This window comes from Elaeis guineensis, chromosome 15, assembly GCF_000442705.2.
Source record: "Elaeis guineensis isolate ETL-2024a chromosome 15, EG11, whole genome shotgun sequence".
Taxonomy (NCBI): domain Eukaryota; kingdom Viridiplantae; phylum Streptophyta; class Magnoliopsida; order Arecales; family Arecaceae; genus Elaeis; species Elaeis guineensis.
In genome coordinates this window covers 66,651,990-66,675,004 of record NC_026007.2, presented here as the reverse complement: position 1 = coordinate 66,675,004, position 23,015 = coordinate 66,651,990, and the positions used below count along the sequence as shown (strand labels likewise).

General features: G+C 37.4%; 3 protein-coding genes across 3 annotated transcripts; 2 read left to right on the top strand and 1 right to left on the bottom strand.

The window, feature by feature from the left end:
* The first annotated feature begins 605 nt into the window (after positions 1-605).
* Positions 606-4,099, top strand: LOC140854124 (14-3-3 protein 6-like). Its single transcript, XM_073249578.1, has 4 exons — positions 606-1,184; positions 1,318-1,440; positions 3,495-3,611; positions 3,715-4,099. Exons 1-4 carry the CDS (start codon positions 705-707, stop codon positions 3,766-3,768), a joined length of 774 nt encoding a protein of 257 aa, XP_073105679.1. The 5' UTR covers positions 606-704; the 3' UTR covers positions 3,769-4,099.
* An 8,653-nt stretch (positions 4,100-12,752) lies between these two features.
* LOC105058448 (uncharacterized) lies at positions 12,753-15,208 on the top strand. Its single transcript, XM_010941391.3, has 4 exons — positions 12,753-12,925; positions 13,045-13,129; positions 13,268-13,436; positions 13,533-15,208. The coding sequence occupies exons 2-4, from the start codon at positions 13,110-13,112 to the stop codon at positions 14,988-14,990; spliced, it is 1,647 nt and encodes a 548-aa protein (XP_010939693.1). The 5' UTR covers positions 12,753-12,925; positions 13,045-13,109; the 3' UTR covers positions 14,991-15,208.
* A 1,669-nt stretch (positions 15,209-16,877) lies between these two features.
* LOC140854032 (pentatricopeptide repeat-containing protein At3g02330, mitochondrial-like) lies at positions 16,878-21,190 on the bottom strand. Its single transcript, XM_073249327.1, has 2 exons — positions 20,200-21,190; positions 16,878-19,211 (listed from the first exon to the last, which is right to left on the bottom strand). Exons 1-2 carry the CDS (start codon positions 20,978-20,980, stop codon positions 18,268-18,270), a joined length of 1,725 nt encoding a protein of 574 aa, XP_073105428.1. The 5' UTR covers positions 20,981-21,190; the 3' UTR covers positions 16,878-18,267.
* Between the last annotated feature and the right edge of the window lie 1,825 nt (positions 21,191-23,015).

Below are 23,015 nucleotides of genomic sequence, written 5' to 3'. Positions count from 1 at the left end.
TATCAACATAATTCTAGCCCTATCTAATTTTACTGATTGTATTGATTAAATTCATAAATTTTATAAAATTTTAAGCCTAACCATTCAAATAGGCCTTCAGTTGGATTCTCAGGTAAACATGGCATGAAACCTTTCATAAATTTCCATAGTTTTTTTTAGCTTGCTTGAACTCTTGCATTAGTGTTCCTTTAAAATTAATTCATGCTAATGTCACGAATATCTAAATTCAATTTTATTTGAAAATAAATGATGAAAAAATCGCCAAAAGTTCAAAATTCAATCACATCTCTGTTCCATGACCATCCCGTCCAACTCAAAATTAGTGAACAATTTGTACCCACATGCCTAAGTAGAACTATTTGAACAGCCTGTTCGCGCGTCCGCGTACTTCTGTACATCATCTCCGTCCGTTGGGATAACGTCTCCCCGCCGTCGCTCGCCTTTGGCTCTGTTTAGTCTATACCCTGTATTAAATTAAAACCAATTAGTTTACCAACGAAAAGACCAATTAGAATGAGAATTATTAATTTAATTAAATCAATAATCACCCTTAATTAATTCTTAATAAATTAAAGCCGCCACCTCCGCTTCTCCCCTTCCGTTCCCCCGGCTTTCTTTCTTCCATTTTTCTCCGCTGCTTCCTCCATTTCCACTCCGATTCTTCTCTCTCTTGGCATCGAGCTCCGGCGGAGGTGACGACGGCGATGGCGGCGACGAGGGAGGAGAACGTGTACATGGCGAAACTGGCAGAGCAGGCGGAGCGATACGAGGAGATGGTGGAGTTCATGGAGAAGGTCACGGCGGCGACGGTGGAGGGGGAGGAGCTCACGGTGGAGGAGCGCAACCTCCTCTCCGTCGCTTACAAGAACGTCATCGGCGCGCGCCGGGCCTCGTGGCGTATCGTCTCGTCCATTGAGCAGAAGGAGGAGAGCCGCGGCAACCAGGACCACGTCGCCGCCATCCACGATTATCGGGCCCGGATCGAAACCGAGCTCACCAAAATCTGCGACGGGATCCTCAAGCTTTTGGATTCTCGCCTCGTCCCATCCGCCGCTGTCGTCGACTCCAAGGTCTTCTACCTCAAGATGAAGGGTGACTATTACCGCTACCTAGCCGAGTTCAAGACCGGATCCGACCGCAAGGACGCCGCCGAGAGCACCCTTAACGCCTACAAGGCCGCTCAGGTCCCCATCCCATTTCGATCCGATCAGATCTGATCTTACTTTCAGAATGGATCGAGAAATTTTGGTTCTTTTCGGAATTGATGGTGGATTTCATTAGGGTTTGGGATGTTGATCTGGATGTTGAATATGGCAGGATATGGCTTTGTCGGAACTGGCACCGACGCATCCGATCCGGCTGGGGCTGGCGCTCAACTTCTCAGTCTTCTATTACGAGATCTTGAATTCGCCTGACAGGGCTTGCACTCTCGCCAAGCAGGTGAGCAGATAGCTCCTGGTGTTTAGATTTCGATTCGTAGAAATGAATTATATTTTAGGTTTCTTTTTTCCCCTTTGATTTGATTAGTTGTTCGGCTGATCGGAATTGGGAGCTTTTTGTTTCTTTGGTTTAGGCTCCATTTGATCTAAACTTCTAAGCTGTTATGTATAGCTTCATGATTAGAACTTATTTATATATAATTTTTCCAATTTAGCTGAGATTAATCAACCAGAAAACTGATACTTAGCATTACATGAGCTTATTTGTACTTAAATAGAGAAAAATTAGGAGGTAAAAAAAAAAAAAAATTGAAAAGTGGTGAAATCTCGGAGTTATCTGTAGGACATCTATGAATTTTGAGGTTATTTATTATTGCATGATATTCTAGATTGTTTATTTTGAAGTATGCTAAGTAATACACAGAACTTGGAGGCATTCTTTTAGGGATATACTACTTGTGATGCCAAAATTTGTGCAATCGATAGAAGAATTATCAGTCACATGTTTTTCAGGATATAATATCAATTAGTGGGGAATCATTATTAATGAATGCTTAGTAGATAATATTGCAAATTGCTATAAGGCCCGAACTATTACCATATAAAACCTCTGCATGATTGGAATGCACTAGGGGATTGATGCGATCGCAGTGGTGTTGTGCTATAAAGAATTGACCCCCTAGTCCCACCTGGCTTGCCGGCAGTGCAGTTTTTTTTTCTCTCTTGTTGTAAAGGGTTGATAGGGTTGGCCATTTAAAATTCATTACTTGATACAATACTATGGTGGGGATATCTGGTAGGAGTTTATGTAAGGACTATGTTTGTTTCAGTTTCTTTGCTTTACTAAATTTCATGGAAATTTACTTGGAGTTGCTTATTTCCAAAATGTGCCACCAGCCATTCTATGATTATCTAACTGCCTAAAAGTCTTCTGCAATTTTTCTTTTGAGGTTGTTTGAGTGGGCCAATGCAGCACATAGGTAGGTTGTCCAAGCCACTAGATTTTTACCAGAAGATCAGGTGATGGAGATAGTCATCATCTTCTTTTTAGTTGTGGTGCAAGTCTCCAACCTCCCTTTCGGAGATGTTGTCATGCTATCCTAATTTTTGCTTATCTGTGGTCATTCCAAATCTATCATGTTTCTTCCCTTTCTCAATGCTTTTCAATAGCTTAGCTCAAAGTGCAGGAACCTGTTACTTTTGTGCGTTATGTGTATGTCATTCCTGGATGCCCAGACACCCCTTGAACATATATGTAAGTGTGATGTAGTGTACATACAGTCTTGTTACATTTCCTATGCTTTAGGGTTGCTGTTTTCTAAGTTTCAGCTATTCCAAAATATGAAGTTTCCAGTTGATTCCTGTTCTGTGTTTTCTGTTAGAAGACAGTACTACTTTTCTGATCTATCTAATTGTCTGTTTCTATTGAATTAGAATATGGAGGATCCCTCCATTAATTCAGGTCACCGACCCACCAATGGTGCTAACTGTTGGGATAACCCCTGGTGCAACAATTTTTATATGATGGTTTATCACCGAATTTCTTTTTTCCTTTTTTTTCTTCTCTAAAGGATGTACATTCTGTACATTCTTATTCATGTGCATTTTGGATAGTAAATGGCTAAGTTAAATGTGATCTTGGCTGTGATTGTGTCCTGTGCCTTTTATTATACTTCTAGAGATTTCATTTTGTCCAAAAATTTGACAGATGAACTGCTCTTTTGTGATTGAGGTGTTATGCAGCATATCAGCTTTCTGTTTGGCCCATGCATCTGATCTGAGTTCCAAATGACCTCGTGTGGCTATGGGTTCTTGTGTTGTTTTGCTTTTGTAATTCTACATATTGTTCTAAGGGTCTTCCTTTTTGCTGTTATTTTTTATTAGGCTCAGAAAGAAAGGACCTTCCCATTGTTAGAGTTTCTGTCATTGCTTGTACTTTATCTGACTTACTCTTGCACCAAGAAACCTATACATTTGGGGGGATGATTACAGTGTATACTGTTGGCTTTTCTATGTATTAAAATTATTCAGCTCGGTTTCGCATCCTGTTTTCAGGCTTTTGATGAAGCAATTTCTGAGCTGGATACTCTTGGAGAGGAATCGTACAAGGATAGCACTCTAATCATGCAGCTTCTCCGTGACAACCTCACCTTGTGGACTTCTGATATGCAGGTGTTTCACATGTGCTGATAGACATTCTCAAAATTCTACCTGCCATATCTTAATCTGGTCTTGTGCAGAATCAAGATTAATGTTATTTGTGTATTATCTGTAGGATGATGGGGCAGATGATATCAAAGAAGCAACCAAACATGAGGATGAGAAGTAGCTGAGAAAAATAATTCTAGTTCTCAGCTGCTTTTGGTGATTTTTAGGGTGTGTCAGCTTGCAGATTGACTCTCATCTTCATTACCAAGTCTGTTTTATTTCCTGGCTTGTGATCTAGAAAATTGTTTATTTTATGTGACTTTTCTTGTTGGCGTCTTTTCTCCTTTTCTTTTTTCTTTTTTATTTTCTTCTTCCAATTAGAAGGTCTGCTGCAGTTATGTTTTAATGCTACAAATCTGCTGTTGAGTGTTTGACGTTAAAAGTTCCTGTCTTATAGTGGATCTAATGGGTTCTATTTCTTATGAAATGGGGAGCCTTGGATGCTTTGAAAATTCTACAGTGTTCAGCTTTTTGCTATATTATTCTGTTACTGGTACTGAGGTGCATGTTCCTGACGAATGTCAATTGATAGGATGATAGTTGTCCAAAACATTGGATTTGTCTCCCCATTCGTGAACTTGAAATGGTAATGAAATGGGGTCCTTCAGTTATGTCTAAGAAAGCTCCATTGGTATGCTTATTCTGAATATCGATTCATGCTCATCTTATCAATAGAGCATTCGTGAGCTAGCATGTATCTGATCAATAAATGGTATGGATGGACTATCCCGGTTAGCTTTGCCATGTTTTTAACAAGCAAGGTAAATAGTGCTGGATGTATTGTATCGGTTACTGTGTTTTGTCTGTGTTTCATAGACATGATTTAAGTTACATATCTTGATTAAGTAATATTTTGGATTCAGGACATGGATGATAGTACGGACATGATTAGGTTAAGTAGCAAATCCTTGTTGCTGGCAAATATGAGACATTTCTTAGAGCACGGTAGTTCTATTCTCACATTTTTCATATTTATTTTTTACTCATGTTTTTCTGTCTGAGGAAGGCCAACCAGCAAATTTGGCAGTCTTCGCAAAGGTCAGTCGAAAAATGGTCCGCTTTGAGCACTGTATTCTAATCTGGAAGAACCTGACTAATCTTCTCAATAGAACGTAGACAATAAAGCTTATTGGAAACAGTAGTCCAGCTTTCAGAAATTAATGTAATCTATGTAGATATGTAAAGTTATTTAGGGATTTTACGGAACCATTTTGGTAATAACCTTTTTCTTTTCTATCTGCTAGTATCTGACTTACATTTATTCCAGTTTTTATCAAACATGATTTTTTTTTGTTTTTGGGTAGCTAAGGGGGTGTTTCGTAGCATGTAATCTTGACAGGATTATATATAATTTTGCAATAGATAATCAGATTATACTGTTTGTTTCGTCACTTTCACAGATAATGCAGCATATTTTGCAACAGATAATTAGATTACATTGTTTGTTTCGTCACTTTCAGAGGTAATGTTGCATTATTTTAAAAAGAGATAATCTATGTGATTACATGTAATCTTGCAATCCGACCAAAATATCTCCATCAAAATAAATTAAAATAAATTATAGGTAGTCCCAATTGATGAAAATAGAAAAGAAAACATAATGGATGATGTCATAGAAAATAGTTCTTCCTGAAATTAAGTTCTCTCTCTAGAAAATAGATAATAATCAATAAGTAAGGATAAGAGTGCTTTGAAAAAATAGCTTATATTCCATATAATCTAAATTGTATACCAAACGTTGCAATGTAGAATTCACTGTAATTTTACAACAACATTATTGTACATACCAAATACTATAATATAGGATTTTCTGTAATTTTATCAGATAATTACATTCCTTTTGTAATCATATTACCATAGCAATATTACCTATGTAATGCACCAAATATTGAGTATTATCTTCTGATAAGTATGCAACTTTTATCTTCTGATAAGTATGCAACTTTCAAATCTGAATGTTTGTCTAGCTATTTTTATTTTCCATTCTATATGTACTAATAAAGTGGAACAAAAATTATAGAACAATAATAAGATACGAAATTATAAGAATTAGAAATGTTGGATTAATAGAATAGAGAACTGAGATAAATCTCTATCTATACGTTTAATTTAAAAGTAGCTATCTATTTGAAACATAAATTAAAAGTAACTATCTATTTTGGCTGAAATGACCTTTATACTCTTATATTCTTTAAAATACTGTAATATTATATTATCATAGTATAGTATTTCTTTACAATAAGATAGTATTATATTATATTAATGTAGTATTATTTTATAATAATATAATATTACTTTATTGTATTATATTAGTATAGTATTCTTTTACAATAAAGTAGTATTATATTATGTTAGTATAGTATTCTTTTAAAATAATACAGTGTTGCTTTATTATATTATAATAGTATAGTATTTCTTTACAATAAGGTAGTATTACATTATCATAGTGTAGTATTTCTTTATTATAATATTACTTTACAACAATATACTATTGCTTTATAATAGTGCAGTATAATTTTATAATGGTATTATATTATTTTATAATAGTGTAGTGTTGCTTTATAACTGTAAGAGCAATTGAGTCATTTCACCCTCATTGGGGTGTTGCTTTTAAGTTATGTTTCAAACAGGGAGCTGCTTTTACTTGAAACTCAAGTAGATAGTTACTTTTAAGTTTAAATTCAAGTGAATAGTTTTCTCTAGTTTATCCTTAATAAAATGGCTCAGAGAATCAAGTTAAGCCTGAAAAAAGTAAAAATGTTAAAATAGGATATATGGTAAAATTTAGAATGATAAATTGAGAAATGAATTTTTAGAGTTGTAGAAGCTGGATAATGAAGAACACAGTGATGGAGAAAATTAATAGGCATGTATAAGAAAATTTTTACGTACCAAAAAATTCAAAAAAGCTCCAATAAATAAGGTATCTAGTTTGTGCCAAAGGATATTAAAAAAAGAAAGAAAACATCTAAAACAACATATGAAAATCTGATAAAAGCTTTAAAAAAATACTTGAAATGTCATAGGAGGTATTCCTCAATATAATTGATTGGTGAAAGAGGGTTTCTAATGCCAATCTCAAATCGTTTGGACAAGATGAAATGGTTAGAAACTTGGTTACTATTATTGCATGTGACTTTTATATAGTCCTTGTATGATGCACATAACTTTGGGTTTTAAAATGAAGTAGTACTTTTTTTTTTTTGCTGAAAATGGAGCATTCATACAATTCTTGTGTGAATACATTAAGAAGAGTCAAAAAACAAAACATTCCTAAAAAGGCCAAGGGGCCGATTCCAGACAAATCCAAAGAACATCTTTAGTACGCTCAACAACATAGGCGGCCATCCAGTCAACCATCGTATTGGCCTCCCAAAAAATATGCTGTATGGCGAGGTCAATGCGGTCCCACAGCTAGATTAAAATATCCTACATGAGAGGATGGGAAATAGCTCCCTATCTACAGTTCTGTAACTAGGTTACTACAGTGGCTGAGTCTCTCTCGATGATAAGATGGTCAGCATGCAAGATCCGGCAAGCATAAACGATCTCGATGTAGGCCACACGGAGCTCTACCTCGGAGACAGTAGGCTCATCCAACTTGCTTCCTCCAGCCACAATAAGGTCTGAGCCCGATCCCCAGATCACAAAACCAATACCACCCCGTCTCTTTGACACTGTCATCGAAGTTGACTTTGAGGTAAATCGGAGGTGGAAACTTCCAGGAGATGGTTCATTGCATGAGCAGGATGGGAGTCCCAAAACTCTAGAGGCCTCAAGATGACTTCAGTCAACTCTATGGCTAAGATGAGGACTTGCTCCAACTAAGTCTCATCGGGCACCATCTAGACTCGAAGACCACTCCATTCCTCAGCAGCTAGATATAGTAAGCAATGTAAGCGACCTAAATCATAGTTGCTCTAATTGCCTCACTCGCAGCACTCTGCCTCCAAAACTATAGGAAAGTCTGGATCGAAGCCCCACATGAGCAAATCAGTGATACTAGCCCATGAGGTACCACATTTGTCGGGCCCTCTGACACTGAAAAAGGACATCCTCCATTGTCTCATTCCCAGCATTACAAGATGGGCACCCAGTCAGAAGATCCAAGCCTCTATTCCTTAGGATAGCTCTGGTCGGAAGTTGACCCCAAGCCACCATCCATAAGAATAGACTTACCCTCGAATGCACTCCTATCCTCCAAATCAAACCAACGTCTAGATGCCTAGTGGGCTCTTACTAGAACAGGCAACATAAATTAGTCACCATTGCTCTCAGGATATAAGAGGATCTTCAGACATCACAGTATCTATGCATAGGAATCACAATGAAATGTAGTTGCTTCCCCATCTACTTGTCGCAAATGCAAGTGAGAGCCCCCTGATTCCACCCGATGTCGTCAAGTTGAAGAAGGTCACAAACCCTCAAGGATACAGCAGCCTCGAGGTAAGAAAAAGTCGACTAGTGGCTTAACGATAGGTCGGCCACCCATAGGTCCCAAAGAAGGTCCACAGACCTACCATCTCCCACAAGCCACATCATTTAAGCAAACGCATCGGAGGCTCACTAACAAATCTCCTTCTAGATGAAAGAGCTACTTCGATGGGCTCGGATCTCCTCATCCATAAGCCAAGGACCATATCGGGCCCTTATCATCGAATTCCATAGACTCTCCAACTCGAGCACTAGTTTGACCACGTGCCAAGCGATCAGAGCCTCTCGTCTCATCACTAAGGTTTGGATGCCCCAGCCACAATCTCTCAACGATTGGCAGAGCACGTCCCAGGCCAGTAGATTCACGCCTTAGCATCCCGAATTTGAGCCCCATAAGAAACATCAAAAGAACTGCTCCAGCTTCAAAACCAAGGTCTTGGATAGGATCAAGTTCAAAAGAAGATAAACCGTTAGGGAACCAAGGACTGACCTCACCAAAAGTAACTCTGCCCATCATAGAGAGGGCTTTGGCTTGCCAGCCCTCTAACCGCTCGTGGATTGACCACTCCACCCCCATACACTCAGCTCTTCATAACTTACAACCAGGGATGGAAACTCCAAGATATTGCAGGGGCCCACTATATTCCATAATGTCAAAAATATCCCTGATCATATGTCACAACTGACTCGACATTCTCAGGCTGAAGTACATCGCTGACTTGATGAGGTTCACTTTTTGATCCGAGGCATAATAATACTTTTCTATAATCCTTCCGAAGCCAATGGTGTTGTGGGTTAATGTCCGGCTCACCAGCAAATAATCATCTGTAAAGAGTAAATGTGAGATCGGTTGAATCTCTGGAGTTGGCACGTAAAGATCAAGTACTAGCCCTTGGGATGCCACATGGAGAGCTCGTGAAAGGGCATCAGCGTAAATAATAAAAAGATAGGGAGACAGAGGATATCCATATTTGTATCTATATTTTTTTAATAATATATATACACACATATATATATTATATATATATGTATGTATGTGTGTGTGTTTGTATATAATGGATATTGAAATTAGTATTCATGTGTTCTAAACTAATGTGGATATAACTCATATATTAGTTATATTCACATATTAGACATATCTATATTTGTACAAGTCATATATTAGTTATATTTATAGTTTCTTTATCTCAATATGAATATAAATGAGATACTATTCATGTATAAATAAGATTTTGAATGTAATTTAATGATAAAAATTAACATAAATGATATAATCATAAAGGATAGAAATAAAATCTACTATTAAAATTTATCTTAGAAGCCATTTGGTTGGAGGTAATCTGATATGAAAAATTGATTTATATATCAGATTACCATGTTTGGTATAAAAAAAGAAATAAAGAGATAGTAAAAAAAATTGATGGACTCTATGCTTATTTTTTAGAGATAGAAGGTAAAATAAATACTATGAAAGTTTTGGTATTTGATAAATTTTTGAGTAACGATAATCCATACTTAACAAAAATATTCCTTATAAAGCTGTATATGTAATTATTAAATTTATTCTGATATCTTTCTTAATTCATTTAATAAAAAATTTTGGTAAAAAAATTAAGATAGAGATGATATTATGTAAAGGGCTACATGATTATAATCATTACATAAAAACTAATTAGAGATGGCAAACTATCCTAATATTAAAAAAATATTTTATATTTAAGAATATATTTATAAATCTGACCATATTTCTATGTAAATTTATCTTCAACCAAATGTAATAATATTTTTCCAATATCATTTTTTGGAGTAATTTTTTCGCCAACGAAATATAGCAAAAATTATTTTCTTCCACAATCATTTTTTCAGATAAATAATTTTTAAAAATTATTAAATTATCCTATAATCTGATATATCCCTATCAAACGGACCTTTAGGGAAGAAATCTATTGCCAAGATTGCACACATGCACAATAACCAGATAATGGTCTAAGGCTAGTTATTACATTTGCACGAAGCATGATTTGGTCTGAGATCCAAGTCGTTGGTCCTACCGATTTTTTATTAAAAATATATTAAATATTAAAATTATCTATATATAATATATAATATAAAAATATTAAAAAATTTATATATTAAATAACACTCTTACTTTATAATTGCAGCATAAATAAAAGAAATCATGGATTGTCCATTTTCAAAGAACTCATAAAAAATACACAAATATAGGACTTTGTGGAATTAATCATAATTTTGAAATTTAAAAAAAAAGTATCAAATGAAGCTATTCATTTTCTTTTTTTTAATCAAAGGGAAAAGGATTGATTTCTTGAAAAGAATTAATTATTAAAATTTTGATATAAAATCATAATATATTTCAATTATATATTATCATGCCTTTAAGTTCGTATAAGTATGAATTATGATTACATAACAAAATGGAATGCTGTTATAGTAGCTAAGTGGCTATGGCTAGCCAATGGTTTGAACCCTTGTACAAGTGGTATATAAATGTATTTTCAATCCTTATCTATATCCAATCTGATTGAAGGATACAGATGGTTTTTAGATTTTTTTTTTCCTTGTCAGATACCCAAAATTTGTAATCGAGTATTCAGAACCATATCCTGATCCAATCGGATACAAGGATTCCTATTCAAACCCGATCAGAAGTGGATATGGTTGGATAACATCCCTAAGCAGATATCTGGATCTACATATAGATCCGATCGGATACAAGAATTTCTATGCGTGCTCCATCAAAAATTGATATGGTTGGATTATATATCCAACCTGTTTTCAGCCTTCTCTCAACCAAAAAAATATAGGGAGTCTAATTGACATAGGTGGTTTTTAGTTTTTTTTTTTTTATATTAAAAACCATATATCCTAAATCTATAAGTATGTTCCTAGATCCATAACCATATCCAATCGGATTCAATGATTTCTATCTAAATCAAATTGGAAATGGATATGGTTGGATGATATTCAACCCGTTCACTCTACTCCCAATCAATGAGAGATTGGGAGCCTAATTTCATTTTTATTTCAAGTCGATCATCATGATTGACCTATTTAAATTTTTGTAAATATTTTATTTACACTCAAAATTCTTGCAATCAAGATTCCATCTGATCACAAATATGGCAGCTTATCCTGCCATAAAGTTTTTTTTTTTTTTTTGATAATTTTAATAATTGTACTAAAAACTTGAGTTCAAATCTCATTTTTATTAGGTCTTTAGAGATTGTGAGAATTTGAGAAAGGGCTACTACTGCTCTGTAATTTATTACCTACATGGCTCTTTCCATTCAAAGAACAAAATATATATGATTTGCCTCGCAAGTTTTTGTAATTGCATAAACCTGTGAGATCAACGGATGCAATCCGATCACTCTTGTGGTACATGTAAGCACAAATCACAAGCCATAGTAGTCCTGCATGGGGTTTGAGATCCATGCAATATCAATCGCATCCAGTGGGAGGAGGGGGGGCGACACTGAATCTAATCCTCAAATTGATGAACGAGATCCATTGTTGATCAAACATGATAAGATCAAGACTATATGCTACCATCCAACTTTTATATCCAATTAATAATTATTTTTTTAAAAAAAAACTCTGACAAGAAACAACACTAATTTTCTTTAGATTCAAAAAAAAGCCCATTAGATTGCACTCTATGCCGTTTGATTTAAAATTTGCGAATGAGAGGCCGAAGATACAACATATCTGATGTAACAGAAGGAAATGTGGGTTCCAGAAACATTTTTGATATGTTAAAAATCTAAAGAAGGTGTTGAGCTTAAGCCGTTTATACGTGCAGTCTCGCCGGTGTTATTTTTCTTCCTCTGCCTAAATATGCCATAAATTATCTGAGATAAAGCTTCCTCACCAATCCTCGTAGAGGGCCACAGCAGTTTTGTGGGATCAGATCAGTGGGATACAGGAGTTGATAGCACTAATTGCTCTTGAATCTTTTTTTTTTCTTCTTTTTTTTTGGGGGGGGGACAGGGAGTCGATAGATGGAGCTTCGGTCCATGGTTGTAGCCCTGCTAGAATTTGTCACACAAGGTGCAGTCCAGAGACATTATCACCAAGGGTGACAACTTTTAAAAAGATCAAACCTATTCTGCCATAATGGCTTATCAGCATTGACACCAAAATTCACACATGAATGCCCTGGATTTTAACCAAGATGGCAACATCATGCTACTACTTGAGTTCTTACACCTAATCCGTCCTTAGTTTACTGAATTCATCAAGTTAGAAGAAAATCTTCCAATAAAGATCCTTTTTAGAAAGATAATTATCTACTTAAATATCAAGCAATTCAATCAAAACCCCTCCTTTTTCAGAAAATAATATTGATCCTTGCAACTTGGCCTCACCACCATCATCATTTCTCTACCATCATTGGAGCCAACCATGTAGCACGGCCACCATACCAAACGATACATGTACGATAATAACACCATGGAGGTTGAACAATAGCCGACGAAACAACCTAATCCTCAACCCTCTTTGAGTTGGAATGTGGCCGCATTTAGTGCTTCTAAGATATCATGTCCGTCAAACGTGTGGGGCCCATCCAATCAACGGTTGACCGAAGAACCCGTCCGGCTTCCTCTTCGGGGACGACTCTTAGAACGCCATATGCCGACTTCTTCCACTCGTCATCGTGAATTCCCCAACGACTAAAGGCTAAAGCAGAGAGCAGAGCACCAAGAAAACGCATTCTTTTTTAACTTCCATCTCGTACTTCCAAAGCGCCCTTCCTCCGCTAAAAAAAAAAATATAGAAGACCTCGTGAGATGGATCGATGATCCCGCGAATCCCGATTCCAGGTAACGTACAACGAGACCTCCTTCGATCTCTCTTTCTGCCTATCAGTTCTCTCGCAACGGCTGTTTGAGATTTTCTCCCCTGATTTTTTCTGATTTTTCTTCGTTTTTCTCCTCCCTAGATTATTGAGTTTCTGGAAAGAAAAGAGAGCGGTTTAAGAGGTTGTTGCATCTGACTTCTCCCAAGATGCAATCTTTGAGGTCCAGGTACTATAAAAATCCCACCTTTGATCTTGTTTGGATCGAATTCCCGGGTTCGAGAATCGGGTTTCATGGTTTTTGATCTTTTACGGATGTTTTATGGCTCCGTGTTATCTGTTCTTGTTTGATTATTGGTCGTTTAAGATCTGCGTCCTCTGGAATGGCGCAAAAGAACTCCCCTTCTAGCCCCAATTCCAAGACTTCTCCATCCAAATCAAGCAACGGAGGGCCTGCTTCATTGGATTCCTCGGTCTCGAAGTCGTCCAAGGTTTTAGATCGAAAGCCGTCGACCAAGGCCGCATCTTTGCCGGAGGTACAGATTTCTATTGCGTTCTGCTCTCTCCATTTATCGAAACCGATTGGATACTGATGATACTGGCTGTTTGTGATTTTATTTGATTCTACGTAGAAACGAAACGTTAAAGTTTCAGAGATGCCGCAGCAACTGAGTCGGCTGCAGGAGGAACTGAAGAAGGAGAAGGAGGAGAAGTCCCGGGCAGTCCAAGCGCTTGCTGAAATGAAGAAGAGGATGCCATCTCAAATGAATGGAGATGAGAGTAGAGTGGAGATGTTAGAGAAAGAAGTGGAGAAAGCGAAGGCTTCAGAAAGGAAGATGCTCGAATCACTTGTGTCCCAAACAAAGCAGCTTGAACAGACGAAGATATCGCTTGAGGAAGCCAAGCTTGAGATAAGGTCCCTTCAAGAGAGCATCAAAAGCTTGGAGGGTTCTGCGGTCTCGGCTCGCCGAAGTAGTAGGCATTTAGGGAAGCATCTGGAGAAGAATGGTCCATCGGATGTCGTTCGTGCCGAAGAGGAGATTGGGAAGCTCAGGAATGAGCTTAAGTTAGCCATGGAAGCAGAAGAGAAGAGCAAGAGGGCCATGGATGATTTAGCTATTGCCCTAAAAGAAGTAACTTTGGAGGCTAATCAGGTGAAGGAGAGGTTCTCAAAAACCAAGTCGGAGTTAGAGGATGTGAGAGCAGAAGCTGAACGCTTGAAACCTTTGTTGGAGAGTATGGAAGAGAAGTATCGACTGGCATCAGAAGAATCTGAAAGGTTGAAGCTGGAATTGGAGGAGTCAACTGCTGCTTGGAATGTGAAAGAGAATGGGTTTGTCGGTTGCATGAAGATGTCTGAAGAGGAGATTACTAAACTGCAGCAGGAAAACAGTAAATTAAGTGATTCACAGAGAGTTGTGAGAGAAGAAAATTTTAAGTTGAGGGATATACTAAAACAATCAGTTAGTGAAGCTACTGTTGTCAAAGAAGCACTAGAGATTGCCAGGAATGAGAATTCCCAGCTTAAGGACCTCTTGTTGGAGAAGGAAACTGCCTTTCAGAGCATAAGGCAAGAATATGAATGCCTTAAGGTTAGCGAAGCTGCAGCCCTAGATAGTGTTAAGGTACTGAAGGCTTTGCTTGCTGCAACATCAACTCTGGACTCGAGCAAAACTATCACTTTGCCTGAGACTGGATCATTCGCACAGCTGAAGGAATCCATTAATGATAGTAAAAGCATGAAAGGAATTTTCAGATTTCCATCTGGTAGATGGAAGGGTGAGAGTTCACGATTTCAAAATAGTCGTAGGCATTCAATTGGAGAGCCAGCAAAGTTCAAGGGATCTGTATTTCATATGGCAGGGTCACCAGAGCAGAAGGATCGGATGTTCGCATCACTTAGCAATGTTTCTGACATGAGGGTTGCTTCCTCAATTGTCATGGATGATACACTTAACTCTGATGATTCTGATCATCTAGATGGGATTCAATTAGATGGCATGGAGCATCCCTCTGTGAAGCAGAAAAAGAAAAAGGCTATTCTTAGAAGATTTGGAGACCTGCTGAGGATAAAGACCTCCCACAAGTAGAATTTATTTTTTCTTGGTATTCTCATAAATTTATCCTCTTTGGATCTTGTTTCTGTGGGTCCTTTGTTTTAATTAAGTTTTGAAAATAAGACAAAAGTATAGCCAGCAGTTAGTTCTTCAGTGTTGCAAGAAACCACGGCTGTAGTATACATGGTTTGAACAGAATCAGCAAAGAGATCTTTTTTGATATGCAGTGTGAATTTATTATCTTTGTGTCATGTTGATTGTACATGATCCATAGTCAATAATCATCAGTCTAAATGTTATGCAAGACACACAGCATTATATTTTTCTAATTCTCCTAAAGTATTGCTTTACCCTTTTTGTTTTTTCTTGATAATGCGGTGCATTCAAACAAGTCAAGTTTTGCTTTACCTTTCAGTCATCTACATGTGTAATTACTTAAAAAAGCAATCGCTCGTGCTGTCTGGCTTAACAAGTTTTCAGATGCAATCCAATAGGAGCTGTTTCTGCTGATCTGGATGTGATTGTCATTGTGGACCTTTTTTCTTGTATTGAATTCAAATGTAATGCAAATGGACAACTGCCACTGAAAGCTATTGATGCTTGCTAATAACTTCTTCCTTTTTTTAGAAGAAAAATGTGAGATGCTTGCTAATAACTTATAGCAGTACATTACAAGATTTGGATAGTAATGGTTAGTTAATATGCAGTCAGAACCTTCACTGTTGTACCAACCCTTGATTGTCCTTTGTGATTTGGTGGATTGTTTCTCAAGAAAGGAAGAACTTTAATGTAGCTTTGTTGTTCCGGTAACAAGTTTTACTATTTTAAATTGAAAACAAGGTTTTTACTGTTTGATGACAAAACCATACAAAACCCATGATTTCAAGGTTGTGTGATGAATCACATCCAGTTGGAGAAGCACAACATCATGTTATTTATGTATCAATATGAACCTCAAAAAGATTCAGGGGGCTTGGAAGCTTGTGATATGTACAAGGACATACCAAATGGAAGCCTAATGCAAAGTTCAAAAGGAAAGAGATGGAAAATTGATAATCAAGCAAATAAGCTATTTTGCTTTCTTATCTTCGAGATAAGTTACAATGAAGCAGAGATGGCAGCTGGAAAGTTGGTCTGCTTCAAGCTGTGAATGAACTGGACATCCAGAGTCTCCTCATGGAGGTGTACCTTAAAAGTGTAAAGACTAGATAACTTTACATACTCCTGATGGAATTTCTTCCTGATCTACCAGGCAACAGCAACTGAAGTATAAGCAAGAAGGATTTACCTGTGAATGAACCGGACATCCAGAGCCTCCTCATGAAGGTGTACCTTAAAAGTGTAAAGACTAGATAACTTTACATACTCCTGATGGAATTTCTTCCTGATCTACCCCACAGCTACTGAAGTATAAGCAAGAAGGATTAATCTGTTTTGTCACAAACACAGAGACCCTGAGTGAACCTGAAATTAAGGATGTTCCTTATATGTTAAGCTAGCAGTATGTTTATGAAGTTCCACCTGTCTCTGTTGCAAGTCCAGGCCGAGGTTCTAATATTTGCATTGGTTTTCCGCCTCTGCTAAATCAATGTGGGGAACATTGTTGACGAAGTTAGTTTTAAACATCCTTAATTACAGTGATGTCATGTCCGATCAATGGTTCTGCGGTCTGGGCATGTCCTTGAAATGCATATTACGAATATATCCCGTGAAAAATAAGAATGTGTGGGTGCGGGTGCGTGTGTGTGGAACATTGTTGATGAAGTTAGTTTTAGACATCCTTAATAACAGTGACATCATGTCCAATCAATGGTTCCGCAGTCTCAGCGAAATGCATATTTCAAGTATATCCTGTGAAAAATAAGAATGTGTGTGTGGTGGTGGTGGTGGTGCAAATAACAGAATATCAGTCCTAGTATATAATAGCCAAAACAAATCAGTTCAATTACCTCCCTTAAAATATGATGACAGAATTACTAAAAACCCTATGAACTGTCCATGGCATGAAGTTCTAAATCGGATGCTGCAACTTTAAAAACAGAATGAAAGAGAGGAAGAATTTTGCTATACTACAATTTCCCCCGCTCTGGTACCATGAGCCTCATGGTTAAGTTGCAACAAATATAATACCTCTCAAGGTTTTACATCCCGTGGGATAGGGCTGTCCCGATTTTTCTATGGAATGAGATGCGCCACCGTCCCGCCCCATTCTGATACTTGAGATAGAGTATGTCCCAAGATATCCTGATTGGGACGCTGAGACATTAGCAAGATGCACGGTCCCAACATATGAGATGATACTTCATTCCGGTATCCCACGGAATGTCCTTCTAGGATCTGAATCCTTGATACCACTCTTTCTCTAGTATATAATAGGGTCAACTTAACCAACAAGCTTTATCCCGTCTATTTGGAGCTGACTGCAGGTCTCTTTCTTCATTATTTGTTTCTTTCAATGTGCAGTATGTTCAAACTAAAATACATATCATGAAACTACTCGGTTTCCTATTCTTTGGAATCTGGTTTCCTACCAGAATTTACTCATCTGCTTTTCTGCTCAAGCTTCAAACTAGCATCAGCAGTCTCCATATAGTAAGTTTTTACAAGGAGAGAGAATTCATGGGAATAATGCATAGCTGAAGTTTGAACGTATGAAATCGGGCTTCCTACCAGAATTTCTGCTTTCCTTGGTGTTTAATTTGAGGGTATGTTTTTTTTGCATCGAGCTCAGTAACCAAGCTTACCATTTTCTGTTAGTCTCTGTTTCTGCTGAACTTGAGCCTGTGACCATCATCCAATTTGTTGATCTTTCCTATAACAACTGCTCTTGAGGCTTAAAATGCAACTTCAACAAAGTTTACCATTCAATCGATGGCACCATCTTGATGTTCCAACACTGAAAACTAAGTAGCTCTTGGCGTAGTCTCTTAAGCTTCGAAGCTCTTTCATGCTATAAAGCCAACATTTGAAGTTTAATGACCCTGCCTGAAGTTTTAAAGAGCTAATCTTTCTTTGTAGACTGGGTCTTCAAATTTTTGCTGACTAGATGTCAGTCCAAACAGGAAAAGAAATCTCTTATTTCAGTCAGAACAATAAGAAAGATATGGCACACCTTTATACCTGACGAAATATTTTACTTTGTTGGCTGCACTGTCAGATCGCAAAAATATGACAATATAAGTTAGCATCATTCTGTGACCACTGTATGGAATTTAACTTGAAGTATTATAAGGTAACTCTCGGGAGCAAAGAAGCATAAGAGGATGCCTATACTTGAGGAAAAGCTAATATCCTTATAAATGAATCAACTCTAATGTACAATGTCAGCTTCATCATCGAGAAATTTCATGTGCAAGCAAATCCTTCCAAGCTCAGAAAGAATCTGACCAATATCTGGATGTGATGCATCACCCACCAAAAACACATGCACTCTGTCACCAATCTCAGTCCAACTGTACCCTGGTTGTTTTTTTACTCCTTTTTCCTTCATCAAAATCCTCACCCTAGTAACTTCCTTCCACATGCCAGCTGCAGCATACATGTTTGATAACATCACATAGGCCCCTGAGTTTTGGGAATCCAATTGGACAAGTTTCTTAGCAGCCAATTCCCCTAACTCTATACTCGAATACATTTGGCATGCCCCCAGCAAAGCACCCCAAACAGTACTCTCTGCTTCAAATGGCATCTCTCTGATGTAATCACAAGCTTTCTTTAATTGTCCTCCTCGACTTAGTATATCCACAAGGCAAGCATAATGTTCAGCCCTTGGACATACTCCATATCTGGAAACCATTAAATTGAACCAAGTTATACTCTCATCCACCTTACCTACATGCCCACACACGGACAAGAGACTAAGAAATGAAATGCCATTTGGTGTAAACCCATTTGATTCCATGTCAAAGAATAAAGCAAGAACTTTCTGATACTGCCCATGCTGTGCGTATGCTGCAATCATGGTGTTCCAGGAGACCAAGTCTCGGTTTTTGAACTCTTGAAAGACTAACTCTGATTCCCCAATGCTACCACATTTACTATACATGGTTATCAAAGCATTACTCAGTGATGTGTTAGATTCCAGCTTGGTTTTGATGGCAACTGCATGAATTTGCATTCCTCGTTGTAGCAATGCAAGAGCAGAACATGCTGTCAGTACAGCAATAAGCGTTGCATGATCTGGTTTCATGCCCAATTCCAGCATTGTGATGTGAAGTTTCAGTGCTTCCTCACTATTCCCATTATGCACATATCCTGCAGAATATTAAAACAGGAAAAAGAAAATCCATCTAAATGAGCTATAACAGCAAATTGAATAAGACAAAATGGTTGATACCTTGATATTCTGAATGAGTCATGACAATGTATGAGAAATTCTGCTATAAAGCTTATTTTGCATGCTTTCATCTATTACTTACTACTGCAGATGACTAATTCATGCATCCTTTGGAGACCAAATGGAAACAATATAAGAACACCATATGTAGTATACTTTAAATTTTGGTCATGAAGACAATCAATCTCGCATATAAGTTTGGTAGAGAAGACAATGCTGGAGCAAGCATGCAGTGTGCTAGGCACTGGAGTTCAAAACATTTTCTAGAGGAAGCATGAAAGTTGCAGTGAGGACAAAAGCTGTGGAGAATCAAATAAGATGGTTGTGCACATGCACAATCAAAATTGAGGAAACCAATATTCAGAGAGAAGTTCAGTTCGTGTGGAAGGTAAGAACCAACATAATGCAAAAAAAGTTTTCAGGGAGAAAATGCCACAAGTAGCCCAATGTCTGTATAAATGTGAAGAATAACTCACAAAGCCAGCTCAAAGTACTTATGATGATAATCACTGGTTGAATTTCTAATATTTCAGTCATAACCATGGTCTCCAAAAGTATCTAAACTTCTCAGTTCCAATGAAATTGACACATCTGATAGCTCGTTCATCTCAGCAGCACCAGTAACTAAATGACAGTCTTTAACCCACCTAGAATTCGAAAGGACTATATTTGATTTTCTTAAAAAGAATAATGACCAAAGAAAAACAAATACATAATAAAATGCCATCTCTTGAAAAGATAGTGTTTCTGAGCCTCACGAGAAAGATTAAATCAAGCAAAATGTCATGCCGATAGTGGTTATATCTTTTTCTAGCAAATATTTCAAACTTAGATTTGTTATTTCTCTTCAGTCTACCCTATAACATTATTGTCAGAAGATCAAATAGAAAATCTTTTAAAGTGTACCAGCTATCATGGCATTCCACGAAATGAGATCCTTATGCTGAATCCCATCAAAAATACTCCTCGCCTTCTCCACATTCCCCTCCCTACAGTACCCCGTGATCATTGCTGTGAACGCCACCACATTCTTCTCAGGCATTAGGTCAAACAGACTCCTCGCCTCCTCAAACATTCCATTTTCCACATACCCACTTATCATCGCAGCCCAGGAAACTACATTCTTCTTCGGCATCTTATCAAACAGATCACGAGCTTTCTCAATCTCCCCTTTCCGAGCAAACCCATCAAGCATTGCGGTATAAGAAATCACATTCTTCACGGGCATCTCCTGAAACAACCTCTCAGCTTCCTCGAACCGATCATACCTTACGAAGCCAGAGATCATCGCATTCCAGGAAGCTACGTTCGTCTCAGGCATCTTCACGAAGTACCCGAAAGCCTCATCGGGCTTCCCATTCTCGAGGCAGCCGGTAATCATGGAATTCCAGGAGACGATGTTCCTCTCGGGCATCGAATCGAATAGCCGCTTCGACTCCTCCATGTCGTGGTTCTGCCAGTATGCAGTGAGGATTGCATTCCATGAGACAACATCTCGGTTGGACATTTGGTCGAAGAGTTGCCGGGCAGCTTCGAGCCTCCCGGCACGGCCCAGCGCTCCGATACGGAGGTTGTGGTTGAATACCTCCCGGGGAGAGAGCGAGTGGACGCGGAGTGGGCGAACCAGGGGTGGAGGGAAAGGCTTAAAAGAGTGGAGGAGAGTCCGGATTTTAGAGAAGGCTGGCATTAATTTTAGCTCTGTGATTCGTTACTTCGATCCAGTTGAGTCTAGGGGTTTGAAATTTTTCAAGGGGGCAACGGCTATGTCCCTGATATGGTCTCATATATCCAATCCGGGATAGGTAAAAAATTTTGTCCAACCAAATCGGTACCCCGTCAAATATATTTTTTTTAGCATGCATTCCTCCGAACCCCATTAAATACAAATCCATTAGGCATTATACTCTCATGCTTATGACACATATCTATACTATGATACTAATTGAGATTAAATAGAATGAAAGGTGCGACTCTCTCTCTCTCTCTCTCTCTCTCTCTCTCTCTCTCTCTCTCTTCCCCATTTACATAGTGATCAAATAAATGATCAATTATGCTAGGCGTCACTTAGTCGATCGTTGCACGGTTTTGATCTGATTAGATTAATCATTTCATGGATCAAATGGACCAAAAAAGTAAATGATCAACTATGGCGAGGACCCTTGATCAATCATTGTTGGAAGCTCATCTGATTGGTGATCATTGATCAATGATTGACTATTGATTAGGTCATCACCAATCAATTAATTGAGGTTGCTAATGACTCTTAACAGTTCATCACGAATCAGTCAATTGAATCAGTGATTGATCATTGATTAGATCGTCACTAATCGGTTGATTGAGTTTGGACTAAATATTTTGATTTGCCTCAATTCTGTGGACTACCTAATAACCATGAGATGGAAGATCAATGAATAGTATAACATAAAATGAGAAATTAAATCTATAGAAAATTAAAGAAATAAAGTAAATAACCATCAACAAATTAACATAAACAATAAGTAAGAACATATACCAATCAGTGATAACTAAAAATAGTGATTAAATATAACAATAAAATATCAAAGGCAAATACAAAGAGAGTCTACTCTTATTTATACATTACATGTTATCAAGTTTGTTTCATTCCATACAGATTTATATCAATTTATCAAAATTTATATAAGAGTTAGAACTAATTATTCCGACAATTTTTGAAAAAATATCTTTTAAGAATTGAAAAATGATCCCTGATTTTCTTTATTGGTAATCAAATATAGTCTAAGAATTTAAATCAAGCTTCACCACCTTAGTGTCGGTACGTCTCTTTGACATATTGAGTGTCAGTACATCTTCCGTATCACTATTAGTTCGGTACCAACATAGTTGGTATATAATGGTACTGATCGATAAGATAAATTTTAGTTTAAATATATTTTTTCTACGAAGCCCTCCTCTTAACAATCAATCCTCACAGCCTCTGGCCTCTAGAAATGTTAGAAATTTCTCCAGCTTTATTATGCAATGAATTTTGAAAAATTAATTGAAAAGGAAAGGAACTGTGCGGACTATCTTCGGACTTAGAATCACCCATCTTCAGGAACTTGACAAAATCCAAAGAGTTGCACAACCACTAATAATCTTTTTGTTTTTTTGAGAAAAATGGGCCTATAACAAGGGCGGCACCGCACCTTGGGATCCATCCACATCATATCGAGACGACTCCGAAGGTGTGTTATCAAGGCGCAAGGCTACAGTGGAGGCATATTTTTTCCTACCTAGTGGCAAACTGATGACTCCCTGGGAACGAGTTTCTACAAGAAGTTTCTCGCTTCTAAATATTTTAAAAGTCAGAATTATATCAGGTCCATGAAAGGAGGCATCAAAATAAGCACAAACAAACAGCCCATCCAAATCTTCTTGGATTCAGGAGTTTTAATCCTTCACCAGCTGCATTGCACGGTTCCTCACCCTCCAGTATTGCTTTGTTTTCTACCTTTCAGTATTTTCATTTTCTAAACAAGGCATCGTTTTAGTCATTTTTCGGTAACAGCTCTGTTCCTTTAGGGGACTGTTTTTTTAACTTTCTCATTTTTAAAGAATAGCTCATGTTTACTTCCTTGCAAATTATGATAAATGAGCAATATTAAGTAAAACAAAGAATATATATACCAAAGCTACCAAAAATATTAATGTATAGAATTATTGCTGCAAGGCTCAAAATTTGGAGTAAAACAAATCAAATC

What these genes read in the sequence shown, in the direction of transcription:
- LOC140854124 (XM_073249578.1), top strand. Translation starts at nt 705, where the DNA reads ATGGCGGCGACGAGGGAGGAGAACGTGTACATGGCGAAACTGGCAGAG. An exon ending in CTTGCACTCTCGCCAAGCAG is followed by an intron (nt 1,441 to 3,494) that starts GTGAGCAGATAG and finishes TCCTGTTTTCAG; the next exon opens with GCTTTTGATGAAGCAATTTC. An exon ending in TGTGGACTTCTGATATGCAG is followed by an intron (nt 3,612 to 3,714) that starts GTGTTTCACATG and finishes TATTATCTGTAG; the next exon opens with GATGATGGGGCAGATGATAT.
- LOC105058448 (XM_010941391.3), top strand. Translation starts at nt 13,110, where the DNA reads ATGCAATCTTTGAGGTCCAG. An exon ending in ATGCAATCTTTGAGGTCCAG is followed by an intron (nt 13,130 to 13,267) that starts GTACTATAAAAA and finishes TGGTCGTTTAAG; the next exon opens with ATCTGCGTCCTCTGGAATGG. An exon ending in AGGCCGCATCTTTGCCGGAG is followed by an intron (nt 13,437 to 13,532) that starts GTACAGATTTCT and finishes GATTCTACGTAG; the next exon opens with AAACGAAACGTTAAAGTTTC.
- LOC140854032 (XM_073249327.1), bottom strand. Translation starts at nt 20,980, where the DNA reads ATGCCAGCCTTCTCTAAAATCCGGACTCTCCTCCACTCTTTTAAGCCT. An exon ending in GTGGAATGCCATGATAGCTG is followed by an intron (nt 19,212 to 20,199) that starts GTACACTTTAAA and finishes AATATTCTGCAG; the next exon opens with GATATGTGCATAATGGGAAT.